The sequence below is a fragment of the Anomaloglossus baeobatrachus genome, chromosome 2, assembly GCF_048569485.1.
Source record: "Anomaloglossus baeobatrachus isolate aAnoBae1 chromosome 2, aAnoBae1.hap1, whole genome shotgun sequence".
NCBI lineage: Eukaryota > Metazoa > Chordata > Amphibia > Anura > Aromobatidae > Anomaloglossus > Anomaloglossus baeobatrachus.
In genome coordinates, this window is record NC_134354.1 from 209536212 (window position 1) to 209555392 (window position 19181).

General features: G+C 42.9%; 1 protein-coding gene across 3 annotated transcripts in view; it reads right to left on the reverse strand.

Annotated features, from left to right (window-relative positions):
* Positions 1–19181, reverse strand: part of TAFA3 (TAFA chemokine like family member 3) — a 641246-nt gene that overhangs the window by 72941 nt on the left and 549124 nt on the right. The window contains exon 6 of one of the 3 annotated variants that reach the window (XM_075335590.1): positions 1313–4145. The exons of the other annotated variants lie outside the window; for them this stretch is intronic. Coding sequence (XP_075191705.1) covers positions 4134–4145 — 12 coding nt within the window. The 3' untranslated portion in view covers positions 1313–4133. Of the gene's footprint in view, positions 1–1312; positions 4146–19181 lie in introns of those variants that run through there. 3 annotated transcript variants of the gene reach the window in all.

The following is a 19181-nucleotide window of genomic DNA, read 5'->3' on the forward strand; positions in this document are numbered from 1 at the left end:
CCATGCGGCAAGAACTGAACCCATGTAGCAATTGTGGAGAGCCTGCACGCTAGATGTACGTATGCCTGCCCAAGACAACTGCTGCCAGAAACATGCCAGTGCCCAGGTGGGTCCCGGGGTACCCACCATGGTACACAGGTATTTTCCTATGATTCTGGAAAACTATTGCTCCCAGTATTCTCATCTTATCTAGAAAAATCTGAAGACCTTTATTGTTTGGGGTTCTGCAGCCAATTTTCTTGATGCCAAAGTGGCAAAGGATCTTGGGTTACCCTTTTAAAAATTATGTTTCCTATGAAAGCCACTGCTATTGATTGTACACCTCTCATCCAGGGTGTGGTGAATTACAACACTAAGTAGCTGTCCCTGCTTCTTGGTACTTTTCATATTGAATCCGTGTCACTTTTTGTCATTGAAAACAAATCCACAGCCGGGGTATTGGACATGCCTTAGCTACGTAAACATAATCCGATAATTGACTAGCATCTGGGTGATATTGTACGTTGGAGCTCTGAGTGTCAGTAGAAAGGTATTGTTACAGTTCGGGGGGGTTCTGTTGTGCCTCGAACCAGTCCAGTCCCGTCATTGACTCCCACATTGGGGTCGGTCAACTCCGCAGTGCCACCTGGCTGTTGCAATTCCTTTTGGTTTTGACATGTCCCTACACATGTGAACATTACCTGTGTACCTGTGAGGTTAACAAGGACATGCTACATGTTGGGGTGTGCCCTTAAACATCCCCTTCATTTCCTTTGGGTTCTCCTGAGTTGCTGTACTGCATTCTCCTGTACCATAGTGGCTTTAATACCTGCCCGGTGGACTTCGGGTGACGAATGGTTTCAAATTATTTATATCCAATTGTCCCCTCCATAACAGGTATGTCTTTATCTGTGAATCTGTCTGAAGCCATACCTGTCATTAACCCAGTGTATTTAGAGATTTTGCTGATGTATTTTCTGTGTCTGAATCTGAAAATGTACCCCCACACAGGAATTATGATTGTCCCGTTGACCTGGTACCAAACTTCTGTCTCCCCAAGGGTAAAATATATTATCTTTCTGGTCCAGAAAAACAAGCAATTAAATATTATTGTAATGCCCTTACCGACGTCCCCACACTGTCCTACCCATTTCTCCTGGTGGGAACACCGGCACTCTCACTTTCCCATCTGCTCTGCTCCATCCCTGTTTCATTCTGATGTCTCCTGGGGCCTACAAATGCTGCACAGGGCTCTCGGGAGTGTGTTAAAGGGCCAGTATGCCCTAAGCCGGAAGTACCTATCGCTGAGAGGCATCAGGGATTTATGCCTTATGGGAGGAGCCTGATCAATGTGGTCTATACATTGCTAGTTCTCAGGTACCTTGTTGCTGCTGCTATTTCTGTGTTGTGTGTTGTATAACTGATTCATATCAGTATTCCAATGCATGTCAAGTCCACTGCTCCTGAAACTATCCACAATGGCCACTGCTGCCACAAACCATCCTGACTGGCTGCGCCTATGTTACCAGCTGCCGCAGCTGTGATTATCGACACCGGCAGCTCTTATAATACCAGCTGCTGTAACAATCCAAACTGTCTGCTGCTGCTACATCCACCCATATCAACTGAACCTGCTGTTTATACCTGTAGCACCAGCTGCCAAGGTATCATGATCCCCTGGGGCTGCCTCTTGCTTCCTACCTGTGTGTTAGCCTATCTCTACCACCTGTGGCTTTAGTGAAGACTCGATAGGCATTCAAGTACGGTGCACCAGGTCAGTGATCGGTACCTTGGTCCAGTGGATCCACTTACCCTTGGTTGCCCCGCGAGCATTACAATTATGTAGCAGACAGTCTGCAAAAAGAATTCATCAGACCGTCCACATCACCATTAGGTGCCGGTATCTTTTTTGTTGTCAAAAAAGATAGTTTTCTCAGGTCATGTATCGACTATTGGGAACTTAAATCACTGGGTGTAAATAACCTGATAAGTGTAAGAGAAGGAAATGAGTGTAACTCAATATTTAACACATCTGATAGCCACTATGAATATTTTGTGATGCCTTTTTGACTAAATAATGCACAAGCTGTTTTTCAAAATTTTGTTAATGATATATTCAGAGATATAAATGGATAATATGTGGATATTTACCTGGATGACATCTTAATTTATTCACCTGATATTATGTCACACAACTAACACATGCATACCATAGTCCAAAGACTGTCCAGAGACAGTTTATTTGCCCAGCTTGAAATATGTGTATTCTTGGTTGAAGAAGTACATTTCCTGGGGTATATCTTGTCTGCAATTGGCTTTCAAATGGAACCCTCTAAGGTCAGATCTCTAAGGTCAAAGCTATAAATGAGTGGGTACAACCCAGGTTACTGAAGGCCTTTCAACATTTCCTTTGGTTTGCCAACTACTATCGTAGATTTATAAAAAAAAAATTACAAGATTGCCAAACCACTGACTTGACCATGAAAGGGGCAGATGTAGCTAACTGGAAGGCAGAGGCCACCCAAAAAATTAAGAGCATTTCCAATCTGTATTGGTCCAGCCTGACTTAGAACATATAGTGAAAGTTGATGCCTTAGAAATTGAAGTGGGAGCGTTGTTGTAAAGGGGACTCTGTTTATCAGTGAACTATGCACATGTGCCTTCTTTTCACAGATATTTTCATCTGCTGAAATGAATTATAATATTGGCAATTGTGAACTGTTGGCAATCAAATGGGCCTTCAAGGAATGGGACCACTTCCTCCAAGGCACCAGACATAAGGTCATGGTTAGTACTGACCACAAAAATCTGATAAATATTGAGTCAGCCAAGAGACTAAATCCTAGGCAAGCTAGATGAGCCTTGATCTTCTCTTGGTTTGATTTTGTACAGACATTTAGACCTGGAACAAAAAACATGAAAGTCGATGCTCTCCCCGCAGTTTCTGCCCTTCCCAAAGCACAGACTCAGAACAAGTCCCCATTCTCTAGCAGATATAGTTGTGTCCATGCTCTCTAGATCTTATTAACAAGATTTAAAAAATTCAAAAATTAGCCTGTGACAACACTCCTTCTAATGATTCAGTCTTTGCAGGTCACTCTGAGAATAGCAATAAAATAATACTAATAACCAGTTATTATTGGTGGCCAACCATTGCTCGAGATTGTGGACAATATGTTAATGCTTACCAAATTTGTACCATAACAAAAAATCCCCCCTCAGCACAACTTCTTCAGTCCTTACCCACTCCAAAACGCCCTTGGACCCATCTCCCCAGCGATTTCATTACTAATGTCCCACCCTCAAAAGGGGAAACTGTAATTTGGTTAGAGGTAGAGAGATTTAGCAGACACTGTCATTTTGTTCCCTTTGTCTGTTTTGCCAAACTCCCAAATGTTAATCAAGTTGTTTATTGGACATGTTGTACATCTACATGGAATTCCGGAAAAAATTGTTTCTGATAGAGGAACATAGTTTATTTCCATATTCTAGAGGGTTCTCTGTTGCAAAATTAATATTGAATTTTTCTTTTCATCGACTTATTACCCAGGAGCCAATAGTCAGACTAAACATGGCAACCAAACACTCCAGCAATGTCTTCAGTGTTATGTCTCTGACCATCAGTCTGACTGGGTAGAACACTTGCCATTAGTTGTTTGCCATAAAACAATATCAGAAATCCATAATGACATATACATTTTTATGTAATCTTGGGAATCATCCATATTTTGGTTCCTTTACAACCTCTGAAGTTGACACTCCAGAGGCTGATAAATCTATAGACAAGTTGAAGCTTTTCTGTTGTGAAATCAGAGAAAACTTGAAAAGTGCACAGAATAGACAGACCTAATAAGAGGTGCATTGATGCTTCAAGTTTTGCTATCGGGGACAAGGTGTGGTTATGTACTAGAAATGTCAAACTCAAGGTTCTCTCTTCTAAGATGGGTCCCAAGTTCATTGGTCCTTATGAGATTTTTGATGTGGTCAATTCAATCCAGTAGCCTTCTGTTTGAAACTTCCTCCATCATTCCTGATTTCTAATGTCTTTCACAAATATTTGCTAAAGAGATATTATTTGCTGGTACACCTTGTTGATAACGCCCCTCTATCTGTGATGATTGGAGCAGCCTTGACTATGAAGTGCAGTACCTTGTTCATTGGAAAGCCTATGGACCAAAGAAAAGATTGTTGGTGCCAGATAATGACATCAATGCTGAAAATCTTATTATCATTCCATAATTGTTACCCTGGTAAGCCTTGTCCTAAGTGTCCAAAGTCCCATCATAAGTTGGGCGGTACTGTAACATCTGTGCTGGTTTATTCTTAGGCCGCTAAGTGATGGCACACTGCTGTTGCGGGTCATGCGTGGTATATAACAATCCTATTTTATTCCAGGGACTTGTGTTTCTGTCTAATCAAGAAGCTATGGGGTTAATCTTGTTATCTTGATTTCTGTCTGCTGTGAGCATTGGGTGAGACTGCTCTATATAAACCCCAGAGACCCAGCTCTCACTGCCAGTCAATAGAGAATCTATTTAATATGTACCTCTGTCCTGGGCTCCTGTTCATTGATCTTTGCTTTACATTTAACTACCTGCTTGTTGTTGATTCTGATTCTGACGTGACCTCCTGGATCTGACCTGGCTTCCTGACTGTTCTTCTTGCCAGCTTGAGCCACCGAACAGCAGCTGTCTCTGTAGTCCTTACTCAGGGACTTATGTTTGAGTCCAGATCCCTGTACAGGGGTTTGAGGGTGAAGGATAGGCCAACCCCTGGGTTCTAAGAAGTGGAGTAGCTAGCACCAAGCCTGTTTGTGGTAACCATTTTGGTAACTACTAACTGTGCGTGCATGACTGCATGGCAATTCCAGTTTCAAATTATTTGTGCATTTCCATGAGGTTTAATAGAGGAACAACACAAAGATTTTCCAGAATAATTGTTTTATGTGAATACAAGTATTTACTACAGCAGATATCAGGAGATCAGGAGAAATTACAGATCTTTCTGTTTTAGTATCATTTGCTGCAAGTTCAGGAGTTAAATTATTCCCTTTCCTTTCTGATAGAGTACACATGCTAGGTAAATGTCAGCATAATAATCATTCACTTACAACCAAATTTCCTAAATACATAAAATGTAATTCATAAACTTAATCTAACTATTCCTTCACCAGTGCTTAATGTATTTGAATTTGGGAGTCATGCTTAATAATATTTCTTGATTCTCAGCTCCAAGGCAATAGTGTGCATCTGTTATGAAGGAAATGGAAATAAATGTTAAAACTTATTAGGAAAACTCATGCCCCTAGTCAAATTAAGAACAATGATTGCAGTATTACATAAGTGATTAACCGTGACACATCAGTCATTATTTATTTCATCTCACTTAATTGCACCTTGTCCTGGAGGACATCTTGTAAACCCACAAGAAGAACAGTAGATCATCTCTTCTTGATGAATGTGTGTAAATCAAACACTGTGAAGTTACTAAATGTCTTCTACAGAATATGAGAAACTGACTTGTGAATGGAAAAGAACGACTAATGCACGTATTGCAATATCTGAAGTCATAAAAATATGGAATTGTACATTAGATTTATATCCTATGTATAGATATCTCCTTACTGTTCTTCCTCGTCTGAATGGAACATAAAAGATAGATGATGCAACCTACAAATATATCTAAATTTGACTGTCTACTGTATATGTAGAAATCAGACCATTTCAGTAACAAAATATGTTTTTAGTAGCTAGTAATCATTGGCAAGTATAATAAATAAGCAAAGACGCACATGGGTAATTGGACACTAGTAGCACAGTGTAATACATCTTCTTCTTATACAATGATAAAATGACTATTCTGTTTCTTTATGCTGTATCAGCACTAACATATACTCTTCTGCTTAAAAAAAAACAAACATTGCATGGACTTCTAAAATATGTGAACTTTGTGCTATTTATGCACAATTGTAGCTATAATTGTAATAGATCTAGAGATGGGCAAAAATATTTGCAGTATCCTGGTCCAGTAGACATGACATCTGCTAGACCACAATATTGCAAACCTCCTACAACATTGTGGCATTGACTGCGCCTCTTTCGATTAGCAGTCACAGAGTAATGAGTTCTTGGGGCCAATGATACAGAAAAAGAACCAAGGATGTCGGCGGAAGTCGTAGCATAAATACAGAGGTATACTTTATCAAAATGGGCGTTATCCTACTCTCTGCCATTTTTGGTATGTTTTGTTATCCAGATATAAATAAAGACTAATTTATTATGGTACTCCTGAAGCTTACCCCACAAATCATAACTATTTATTCCATAGATGTAAGAGTATGAAATAGTAACATTTAAAGGTATATAAAACTCAACACAAAGAATATGGGTGTTCTCATATATGATTCTGTTTTCGTAAAGCCTGTCCAGGAGGTATACATTGATGACCTATCCCTTGGATGGGTAATCAATATCAGTTAAGTACGGGTCCGAACCATTTTGAGCAAAAAAGAAGAGGAAAAAAGGCATTAACTTACCAGTCCCATTGCATGAGGGGTCCAACAGATGTGGTGCGCGGAAACAACAGGCAGGCTCCTGACTTTGTAGTCCAAATTGTATCAACGAAAACTAGAGGTCCAAAACCAGACACCCTCACAATCAGATGTTTGAAGCTCTCACTGCAACTGGATTTCCCATGGTATAGAGCAGCGTGCACAGCTCTGTACATTAAGTTGGGGCTGATACTGTAGTTCAGCTCTTATTCACTTCAATGGGATTTCTTTCCCCTGTGGAACTGTGAGTGACGGACTTTGGCTGTCGCATTCCTGCCCCTGAAGGCTATTTTTTGTCATGTATTGTATTGTCAATAATTTCTTGCTTCTTTTGTTAATGTTGTTTTATGTGAATTGAAATTTAATGTGTTCCTGTACAGTGTATATTGTGAAAGAGTACTATAGAACGTAGAATTTGATGATGCAAGGTAAAATGTGTAATGTATAGCATTGATATTAGAATGTTTAGTAAGGAAGTTATGCCCAGCAAAAGACAGCAGGGATAGAAATAGTTCAGTGTTTGGACTAGCGTACCCTGGGAGGTTTCAACTGAAACCGAAAGTCACAGTTCATTCTGGAAGAAATCATTGCAGGCCTAGTGAGCGTAAATGACAGATGTGTAGTCAATTGGTTGTGAAGATCACATGGGTAGTGATGGCAACAAAGTGGTGGCACAAAGCCCACACTACTAAAATCGACACACATCCAGAATACAGTGCTGGGGTATCTGGAGTGAATCTCTTGCCCGCAATTACTGTCCTGTGTATTCTTACAGTGGGATTGAAGGCAAGATAGTGTGAACCTTGAGAGTGGCTGGAGATTCAGGGTGTGAAGGGCATTGTAATTAGGAACCGATCCTCAGCCAGGTCCTAGACAATAGGAGCCAGAGGATGGAACTCTATAAACCAGACCTCTTAAACTGTCAAGGTAGCGGGTGACCTTAACTGGTGCAGGACCCTAGTGGCCAGGCCCTTTAACCATCAAGGTACTGGGGTAACCTCAACTAGTGTGTGAAGGTAGTCAACCAACCAAGCGGTTTCCCACTAGACATCTGCATGTGAATAGCTTTACCCTAATCATTCTGAAACTAATGAGTAGACTGGACATAAGACTGCAGTAACAGAAGGTGGCCATCATGGTGTGGACTGTAGCACTGGACTGGGTTCCACTGGGACTCAATGGCCCGGTTAGATCAGACACAACCCAGAGGCAAGTTGAACTGTGTCTGTTAATGTTGATTAAAACTGTAACATGCAGGAAGATATGTGCCCACTATATGAAATATAAAGCAGTGAATTATAATCAGCCATACAGTAAACAATTGTGGTATAATGTGAAAAGTTGGTCTCCTTCTGTGTATGAGAGTCGATATCCCAGCCTGGCCAACCTACGCTATTGGCAGTTTGCAACCTAGATCAGTTCTCAGTTTATAGAGCCAAAGTCCAGACAGTAATCCAGGACCAGGCATTTCATGTAGTGTGCTGGGGCGTCCAAAGTCAATCACTCGTTCACGACTCAGTGTCATTCTACAGAGCTACACTAATTAAAAATGTAATCACAACCATTTTGCTTTAGCTCCCATTTATTAATGAGCTAAATGCTAAGATTTAAGACTTTCTATGTACACAATAGGCCTTTCTGTCTCAAATATTATTCACAGGTTTGTCTAATCTGTGTTAGGCTAGTTTCACACTTGCGTTGGACGGCTTCCATAGCATTGCATTGAGTGACGGATACAACGGATGCGTTGCATATAGTGGCACAACGCAATGCTACGGATCGTACAAAATAACGGAAAGCGTTATTTATTTATTTATTTTTTCTTCTTTACAGTACCGGCAGCCGACTATTGTGAACGATCAGCTGATCGCTCTTAAAAGCCGGCGGCCGAGCGCTCTCACATGCTGGCGGCTGAGCGCTCAGCTGAGCGCTATAATATGCCGGTGGCCAGGCAATCAGCTGAGTGCCCTGACATGCCGGCGGCCGAGCGCTCAGCTGAGTGCCCTGACATGCCGGCGGCCGAGCGCTCAGCTGAGTGCCCTGACATGCCGGCGGCCGGACGATCAGCTGAGTGCCCTGACATGCCGGAGGCCGAGCGCTCAGCTGAGTGCCCTGACATGCCTGTGGTCGAGCACTTAGCTGAGTGCCCTGACATGCCAGCGGCCGAGCGCTCAGCTGAACGTTCAGCCACCGAGAAATAAAATAAAGTTTGTGATTAAAAAAAAAAGAGAGCATGCGCAGTGAAAAATAAAGGTTTCCGCTGCTCAAAAAAACGTTACATGTAGCGTTCCATCCGCCCGGCGCAGCGTCAAAATAACGATGCTGCGTCGTCCAGCGGATGCAACGCTGACACTTGCATTACAGTGCGTCGTCCATACAAGTCTATGGAGAATAGTGCAGTGCATTAACGGACTGCGCTATTCTCCATAGTGACGGACTGCGCTTAACGCAAGTGTGAAAGTAGCCTTAGTGAGCGTTTCTCCTTTGTGGAGATAATCCATCCCCCTCACAAGTGAAGCATATCAAGATGCTGATTAGACACGATTATTGCACAGGTGTGCCTTAGGCTAGTCACAATATAAGGCAACACTAAAATGTGCACTTTTATCACACACCACAAGGCCACAGATGTTGCAAGTTTTGAGGGAGCATGCAGTTGTCATGCTGCCTACACAAATGTCCACCAGAGCTGTTGTCTGTGAATTCAAAAGTTAATTTCTCTACCATAAGCTGACTTCAAATGCATTTCACAGGATTTAGCAGTACATCCAACCTGGATCACAAAGGCAGACTACAAGTAACTACACCAACCCAGGACCTTTACCTCCAGCATCTTCACCTCCCTCCTCTGAGACCAGCCACCCGGACAGCTGCTGCAACAATCGGTTTGAATAAACAAAGAATTTCTGCACAAACTGTCAAAAACCGTCTAGGGGAAGCTCATCTGCTGCTTGTCATCCTCATTGGGGAATCCACCTGCCTGTAGTTTGTCTTCATAAATGAATTGAGTGGGCAAATTAGAAGGCAAAGGAAAGCTGGACACACCCGAGAATGTAAGTCACCATGCATCAATGGAGTGCTATGATAGAAAGTCCGCAAGATAGAGTGCAACATGAAGAAGGAAAAAATCGGCACATCCAAGAATATAAAATTTTCTTGCTTTATTTTCACATCAGATTAAAAAATCCATCCAAAACATAGGACCCTGATGTGTTTCCGTTTCCAGAAACGCGTCAGAGTATTATGTTTTGGATGGATTTTTTTAATCTGATGTGAAAATAAAGCAAGAAAATTTTATATTCTTGGATGTGCCGATTTTTCCCTTCTTCATGAGTGGGTAAATGTTCAATCTCGTCTGGTATCTCTTCATAGATAAATCCCGGTTTTCACTTTACAGGGCAGATGGCAGACTGTGTGTATGGCATTGTGTGAGTGAGCGGTTTGCTCATGTCAATGTTGTGAATTGAGTATCCCATGGGGGATAACAGTAGGGTTATGGTATGGGCAGGCGTATGTTAAGGACATCAAACACAGGTGGATTTATTGATGATGGGTGACACACACCATTTGCATTTAGCCCAAAACGTTCTACTATTGTCTTATCTGGTTAGATTACCTTGTTCCGCATGCTAGCAGTGTCCCCTACATGGCTTTTTACAGACTGCAAATGGGATTTCTTATAGCTTCCTTTCAAAAATGACTTACAGAATAACAACAGAAAGACTGCAAAAAAACAAAATTAACAAGCACCTCCTAGCATAATAGAAAAACATTATAATTTGTATGTGAATAGTGGAAGCATACATATTTTGTTATATTGTTGCTTTTTCAATTAATCTGTTGGATACTACTAATAATTGCATGATCACTGTTTACTTAATCAGACGTACAGTACAATAAAATGTGTGCAGTTGCTAGAATAAACTAACAATTAGGGATGATAGTTTTCAGTATTACATTACTGTGAAAAGCGGGAGAAACTGAATAGAATATTAAAAGTGCTTGCCTGAAAAAATTATTATAATGATAATGCAAATCTAACTATGTAATTTTATGCAAACTAAAACCATTTATGTGACTGAAATGATATTAGTGGTACATGTTGTGAGGAATTGTATTCAGCATGCTAAAACGTTAATGACACATCACGGTTATCAATCGGCTCTGCTTTGATGTGAGACTATTTACTATTTGCTATTTCTAATGCACAAAAAGCAGTCACAGAACTATATACATACATTTGATAAAATTATCTTTTCTTACCCCCAGCCAATGATTGGCTTCAGCGATCAAGTGATGTTCCCACCGGGAGAGAGAAAGTGAGGAGATCAGTGGTTCACAGTTATAGGCCCCCTTCACACGTCCGTGAAAATCACGCACATTTTTCACGGACGTGTCAAAGGTGCGTATTGTCCTCCGTGTGCCGTTTTTATGGCACGACGTGTGTTCTCCGTATGTTATCCGTGATAACACACGGAGAACCGGAACTTTCTGCTCACCTGTCCCTGGCGTTGCTGTCCGTGGTGCTGATCTTAAGTCTCCGGTCCTGCCGACTTCCCGCTGCTTCTGCTTCTGGCCCGCAGTGGAGTCAATATTCAATGAGCATAATGAGCGGGGGTCGGAAGCAAGTGACAGAGCAGTGTCAGAGACAGCAGTGCTGGAGTAGGTGAGTATAGAATTTTTTTTTTTAAAAAAAAAAACACATGTGTTTTCTCTGGTGCGTGTCACACAGATCCCATCCGTGCAGTCCATGTGCAGGCTGTGTGAGACCCGTGATGCTGGAGAAAAAAACATGCACGTGTGCGCAGGCCCATTGATTTTAATGGGTCTACGTGTGCCCTTGTCTCCGGCATGTGAGGAAATGGCCTAAAGACGTACCGGAGACACGGACGTGTGAAAGAGGACATAGAGAGTAAAGGGTGCTTTACACGCTGGGAAATCGCTAACGATATATCGTCGGGGTCACGTTGTTAGTGACTCACATCCGGTGCCGTTAGCGACAACGCAGCATGTGACACCAATGAGCGACGATCAACGAGCGCAAAAACGTGAAAAATCGTTGCTCGTTGACACGTAGTTCATTTCCTTAATATTGTTGCTGCTGCAGGTACGATTTTTTTCGTCGTTCCAGCGGCAGCACATATCGCTATGTGTGACACCGCAGGAACGAGGAACATCTCCTTACCTGCGTCCACCGGCAATGAGGAAGGAAGGAGGTGGGCGGCATGTTCCGGCCGCTCATCTCCGCCTCTCCTCTGCTATTGGACAGCTGTCGTGTGACGTCGCTGTGACGCCGCACGAACCGCTCCCTTACAAAGGAGGCGGATCGCCGGCCAGAGCGACGTCGCAGAACAGGTATGTGCGTGTGACGCTGCCGTAGCAATAATGTTCGCTACGGCAGCGATCACAACATATCACACCAACGACGAGGGCGGGTGCTATCGCTTGCGACATCGCTAGCAATCACTAGTGATGTTGCAGCGTGTAAAGCCCCCTTAAGGCTGCGTGCCCATGATCAGTGTTTGCAGCATTTTGGATGCAGCATGCTTCAGCTTCATCCAAAATGCTGCGTTGTACAGTACAAGCATAGTGGATAGGATTTCTAGAAATCACATGACACTGTGCTTGTTTTTTCCGCAACAAACAGTGACTTGCAGTTCGTCTTTCCAAGCCACTGCATGTCAATTGTTTACTGATGAGTCTTATGCATTCTCCGTATGAAAACACAAGCAGGAGACTGCAGTGCACCTTACCCAAATTGCGGGCACGGGAAGCTGCAGTCTCCTACGGAGGAGACTCGCAGCCCTGCAGGTCAGGACACACCGTGTCCAGGACGCACCCTAATGGTATAAATACATCCCATAAAGATGTATTGAGTTGTGACCTCTGGCCTGCTCAAGCAGGTCACAAATCACATGAGACTGATGGAGCAGTGGTGATAGATGAAGATGGTGGCAGGTGGATATAAGACAGAGGTGCAATAAAAAAAATCCACTGGAGTGTTGCTTTAAAGAGACACACACTTCCTATTGAAACGTAAGTGCAATGTATTCCAGTGCTCCTGTATTTCCCCCGTGCAAGCAGCCGGGCTGCTACTACTCAGATCCAGATCTGTGGTGGCTCGAGGGGTCTCCAGACCCGGGGGTCACGCGACCACTCGATTAAAAGAAGGGGGGAGATATGTACAGGGGGGTTTTGGAAAGTTCGTGACGCCACCCACGGTGCGTGGTAATGTGAGGGACCACTGCTGCCATTGGGGAGCCCGGTGACGATGGTGCGATAGCCTGATGTTTAACCCCTCCGTGGGTAGGGGGTTTGTGTCCCAGGGCCCATTGATAGTTGGGATGATGTTTGGGTGCTGTGGGGGGATAGGAACAGGGGTTTCCAATGTACTCACTCAGCCCCAGAATAACCACACCGACAGCTTGTAAACCAGAATTCTGGACACCACTGTAGCCTGCGGGGAGCACACCTGGATCCGTGCCCTTGATGTTGTTGTTGGTTTGTGGCACTGTCCCTGGCACCTTAGTCTCGATTGGACCCATTGGTATGAAACTCTCCGGGTCCCACTCACCCGTATGGCTAACGGAGTGAGCTTGCTCTCAGGGTTCACACGTAGATTTCTTTGAACTGTAGTGGGAAGGTCTTTTCTCATCGGTGCGCTAGTACCCCGATTTTTGAGCGGGTTGGGGATGATACTTGAAGTCTTCACCCCCGTCGGGTAAATTACCGGAATGCGTGAAGCTACTTTCCAGCCTGGGGTTCCACGTACCCCGTTGTGCCCTGGCCCCTGCCCGGTGATAGCTCAAGGCAGTCCGTTCCCCTTGACAGTGTCCCCTGCGACCGGGTTCCAGCTCCTACCAGGCCAAGACCAACGTCTGCCACCTAGTACACAGGAGCTCTCCTCCGTGGCCTCTCCTCACGAGAGCCACTTCACCTCCTCTCTCATTCACTCTCGACTCTCAACTCTCAACTCTCACTGTCCTCACTTTCTCCTCACCAACCCCCCATGTGGGTGGCCCTATTCCCTTCAGGCACCCCCAATGATGTGTCTGGTAGGTTCAAGTGGGAAGTATTTCTAGGCTTTTGATTGACCGAGCTGTTAGCAACACCAAATGACCAGGATCCGTAACCAAGGAAGGTGGATACCGTGCAGAAGGGCAGATTGCACAATACCCTGTGACGACCTGATAGGCCAGGGCGTCACACTCCTTTAGTTCACAATGATAGTCTAAGCCTGTGTGCCCATGATGAGATTTTGATCAGTATTTGCTGTTGCCTATTTACGCTGCATCAAAATCATACTGTCTTAAGGCTCATGCGCACGTTGCGTACTGACATGCATTTATGCTGCATATTACACTGCAGCGTAAATGCATGCATCCTGCGTTCCCTATACAATCTATGTAGATTGTGCATGAGACGTGCGCACGTTGCTTTTTTGAACGCAGCGATTTGGATGCTAAAATTTTGACCCAAATCCGTGCGTTCATAAAAGCAGCATGTCAATTATTTGTGAGCTATGGATGCAGCTCCCACTCTTTCTATGGTGGGGGCATTAGCCATAGCGCATGAAAACAGCTTTTTTTTAGCAAAAATACAGTATTCATTATGCAGTGTTTCTGCAGCGCTTTGAAGCGCACATGTGCTGTCAAATTGCTGCAGAATATTCTGCAGTTACGTGCCCATGAGCCCTAACAATTCTAGCAAGATGGATGGGATTTATAGAAAACTCCTGCCCATTCTGCTCCTTTTTTATTCAGGGTCAGCTGACCTGGCATGCGTTTTTCAAAGTCACATCTCAATTTGTCTTGCAGATACGCTAACATTCTGTGTAGATTTTAAATACAGCAAAAATGCAGTTATTTTCTGTGCTTTATTAACAGCATTTGTAATGCCAAGAATGAATTTTTCAGAAAAAATGCACTGCAAAAACTGTGTGAACATACTCTTAAGCGGGGTTTACACCATGCGACATCGCTAGCATCGGCTAGCGATGTTGAGCGCGATAGCACCCGCCCCCGTCGTACGTGTGATATTGTGTGATCGCTGCCGTAGCGAACAGTATTGCTACAGCAGCCTCACACGCACATACCTACTCTGCAACGTCGCTCTGGCCGGCGAACCGCCTCCTTTCTAAGGGGGCTGTTTGTGCAGTGTCACAGCGACGTCACACGGCAGGCGTCCAATAGAAGTGGAGGGGCGGAGATAAGCGGGACGTAACATCCTGCCCACCTCCTTCCTTCCGCATAGCCAGTGGAGGCAGGTAAGGAGATGTTCGTTGCTCCTGCGGTGTCACACACAGCGATGTATGCTGCCGCAGGAACGACAAAGAACATCGCTAATAAGCATTAAACGATTTTTTGTTTCAGGACGACCTCTCCGCGGCAACCGATTTTGACTGCTTTTGCGATCATTTAAGGTCGCTCAAATGTGTCACACGCTGCGATCTCATTAATGAAGCCGGATGTGTCACAAACACCGTGACCCCGACGATAATTCATTAACGATATCGTAGCGTGTAAACCCCGCTTTAGTGTTTTTGGAATTCTAAACCGAAGATGTAATACATTGATTATAGAGGTAAACTGTGGACGTGCAGATCCATATAGGATATACTTTGTTTTATCTGCACTTGATCGTTGATTGTTTTCTAAAATTCAATTATCCTATTGGTTTAGTATGGGGGTTTTAATAAAATGATGGATATTTGTAACTTTGTTCATAAACAGCTGGTATATATGCCTTCACTCATTAGATTCTCATTTATCTGAGCTTCAATCTTTTGTTATGCTATCATATTTATTGTTCAGATATGTGAGTGCAGGACTATATAGTCTATTCTGCCTTATATGACTACTGTGATCCCTTAATACAATTTACTAGCTCTAATTTTCAACTTCTACAAGCCTCAACATCTATAAAATAGGATATTACACAGATACAGTCCTAGAAACCAGCTGAACCAACAATTACTATCAATACCAATAGTTTTACAGTGCTTCAGTCGAGACCATCAGCTTTGCCATGAATCGTGATATCTCTTCTTCCTTTCTTAGTTGAAGTTTTGATTTTGTTATTTATTTCTTTAATGCTAGATTTGAATAAAAACATTTGTACGACACTGCTCTGTGGTCATGTCGGGAGTCTGTCAGCAATGGACTAGAGCCAGGTGCACCTCCATCTCCCCGGTTTCTCCTCTGGTTAGAAGGCCTTGCGCAATGCCATCATTGTGGTTTAATGCCAGCACTGGGCTTAAAGATAGGCAAGTTAAAGGAGGTTTGTAGGGCTCTAATCTGTCAGCTATAGACTATCAATATGATCACTAGACTAGGGTCCTGTGAATCTTTCTGCTGAACTCTATTTAGTACATTTTTTTTAAAGGGCTATGTCAGTTGTATTTGTCTGGTAGAAGGTCTTGTATTTTACCATATTTTAGAATTCCAACAAATCTTTTCATTGTCATTATTAAAGTAGACGGATGTAAAATAGTCAATAATATAGCATGAGGGTTCCAATTTCATATGACAAACAGCGTAAGTCATATGCTGTCTCGCTCCCACCAGACGAGTTCACATCTTTCCAGGCAGATAATGGCTGAGGTAATCAGCCATCATCTACAGTACCTCTAACAGCCATAGGTGGAGCCTTCTCCCTCATCTGTTTAATGTAAATGTTGTTGTCAATCTATGACACAATTGCAGGAAGCCGATGAGTTTCTGCTTAAAATCCCCGTGCCTGTCATCACAGTACTCCAAATAATGTAGACCGTGATTTTCCTTATACATTGCCTATACTATACATATATAGTACTGCTATAGGATGAGCACAGGTTCAAGTCACCTAAGGCAGGGTTCCCCAACTCCAGTCCTCAAGGCCCACCAACAGTGCATGTTTTCAGGATTTCCTTAGCATTGCACTGCTGTTGGAACCGGCACCTGGGCAGGTAATTACATTAACACCTGTGCAATACTAAGGAAATCCCAAAAACCTGCACTGTTGGTGGGCCTTGAGGACTGGAGTTGGGGACCTCTGACCTAAGGTGACTAACAAATACAGTGAAAAGTAAAAATAAATGTTTAAAAAATTCAGAGAAAACACATAAATAATCAAATAATGTACCATGAAATATAAAGAATTAAAAAAAAAAAGAACACAATTCAGATTGCTGCCTTCATAAAATTCCAACCACAAGTGACATTTTTTTTTTACAAATTTCTGAATTTTCTTTTCTTACTTAAATAAACCACAATGTTGCATGTTTGGTATCTCTGTAATCATACTGACCTGGCAGAGCATACTGCAAGGTTAATTTAATGGTAAAAAAAAGCGCCGTAAATTAAAAAAAAAAATTGACAATTACAGAATTGCACTTTTTTTTCTCTGCTTTTCAATATATAGAATACAGTGGAACCTTGGTTTACGAGAACAATCTGTTCTGGTTGTGTGCTTGTAAACCAAGTTACTCATCTAGCAAAGCAAAATTTCCCATAGGAAATAATTGCAGCTCAGACAATTCATTCCACAGCTTGTGCAATGTCCCAGCCTGGTCCGTATTGTGCCGTTCCACACACGCACAAACATGCACAAACACACACACACACACACACACATATTATGCTCACCTAACCCTCCATTCCCTCGACAGCCTCATGGTTCTTGTAGTCCACAGGTATGTGTATCCAGTAACTATTGCGACCGATGCAGGAGGTTCCGTAGTAAGCGCTTCAACAGCAAATGTCATATGCAGGAGCCGCTTGCCTATGGTTGGCTAGTGTGCGGACGTTAAAGGCATAAGCCGCTTGCCTCTGATTGGTCAGCGCACTGACTTTGAGAAGCGGCTGACAGCAGAAGCTCCTGCATCGTTGCGATGGTTACTGGATATACATACTGTACCTCTGTACCTGTGGACTACAAAACTAAGAGGCCACAGAGGGAACGGAGGGTAAGGTGAGCATAATATGAGTGTGTGTTTGTGTGTGTTTTGTGCGTGTTTGTGTGGACTGCAAGAGCGGGTCAGAGCGCGGTAAAAGTACAGAACCGGAAGTGTGTGCGGTATTTTGCTCGTACAGCAAAGCATTGCTTGTAAACAGAGTTACAAATTTACAGCAAGCTTTGTTCCTAAAGCGAAATACTTGCACACCAAGTTACTCATAAACTGAGGTTCCACTGTATATATAATGGATGGTGTCATGGAAAAGTACAACTCGTCCTGCAAAAAACAAACCCTCACATGGCTAGGTTGATGGAAAAATTAAAGGGAACCAACCACCAGGATTTTGCCTGATAAACTAGAGGCAGTGCCATAATTTCACTAGCATGCTGATTAAAATGCTATATTTAGCTGAGAAATCCTAGGTTTTATTACAGACCGATCATTGTCCAAACTCTCAAAAATTACGTAATTTGTTCACAAGGATTGAGCATCAGGATGGGACTTTGTGGGATGGATATTCTGTAATATTTCCCCCTCCTGCCTTGCCTTCTTTTCGTAATTTAAATTTTGGGCCATCGACACCATTACCACTGTTGGCGGTGCGTGGGCTTTGCTATTGTGATGTTGTCTTCAATAATAAGGCATCGGAATCAGCGCCTGCGCATACCTCGATCTTTGGCTCCATTTTTCTGAGGACATTGTGAAGATGACTATGAGTGGTGGAGGCACAAGTGCTGATGAAAAAAAAAATCATTCTGCACATGCGCCGCCACTCATATTTGTCTCCACAGTGTCCTCAATAAAATGGTGTCAGAGATCGCGGTATGTGCATACGCTGATTCTGGCACTATTTTATTGAAGACAGCATCCTAATAGTAATGGGCACATGCTGTCAACAGGGGTAATGGAGCTGGAGCAAAATTAAAATATAGAAAGGGAGGCAAGGCAAAAGGAGGAATGATTACAAAGGACCTGATGCTCAAGCCTGTGCACAAATTACATAATTTTGGAAAGTTTTGGCAAAGATTGCTCTGCAATAAAACTGTGGATTTCTTATCTAAAGGTATCATTTCAATCAGCATCCTAGCACCATTATGGCACTACCTCTAGTATATAGGGCAAAAATCTGGTGGTTGGTTCCCTTTAACCCCTTCACGACCGGACGATTTTGCGCTTTCCGTTTTTCTTCTCCATTCTTCTTCCAAGAGATGTAATTTTGACTATTTTAACTGTACCATTTTTGCACCAATGCTACGTTTTGATCGCCTGTTACTGTATTTTGCGTCAAATATGTGGCGACCAAAAAATGTAATTTTACCGTTTGGAATTTTTTTGCCACTACACTGTTTACCGATCAGATTAATTGATTTCATGTTTTGATAGAGCGGGCATTTCTGAACGCAGCAAAACCAAATGTGTGTGGGTTTTTTTTAAGTCTTTAATTTTCAATGGGGCGAAAGGGGGGTGATTTGAACTTTTAAGTTATTTGTAATTATTCAAAACTTTTTTAAAACTTTTTTTATATTTTAGTAGTCCCCCTAGGGGACTATAAGGATCAGCAAACTGATCGCTCATTCATTTCTCCCATTTAGAGCAGCACCACTCAGACTGGGAGAAATGCTCATCTCTTATATCCTGCAGTACTCAGCTGCTGGTTAACCCTAGAACGTATACCTGGGGCCTCGCAGGCCTGCTAGGTCATTTGTTTTCTATGGT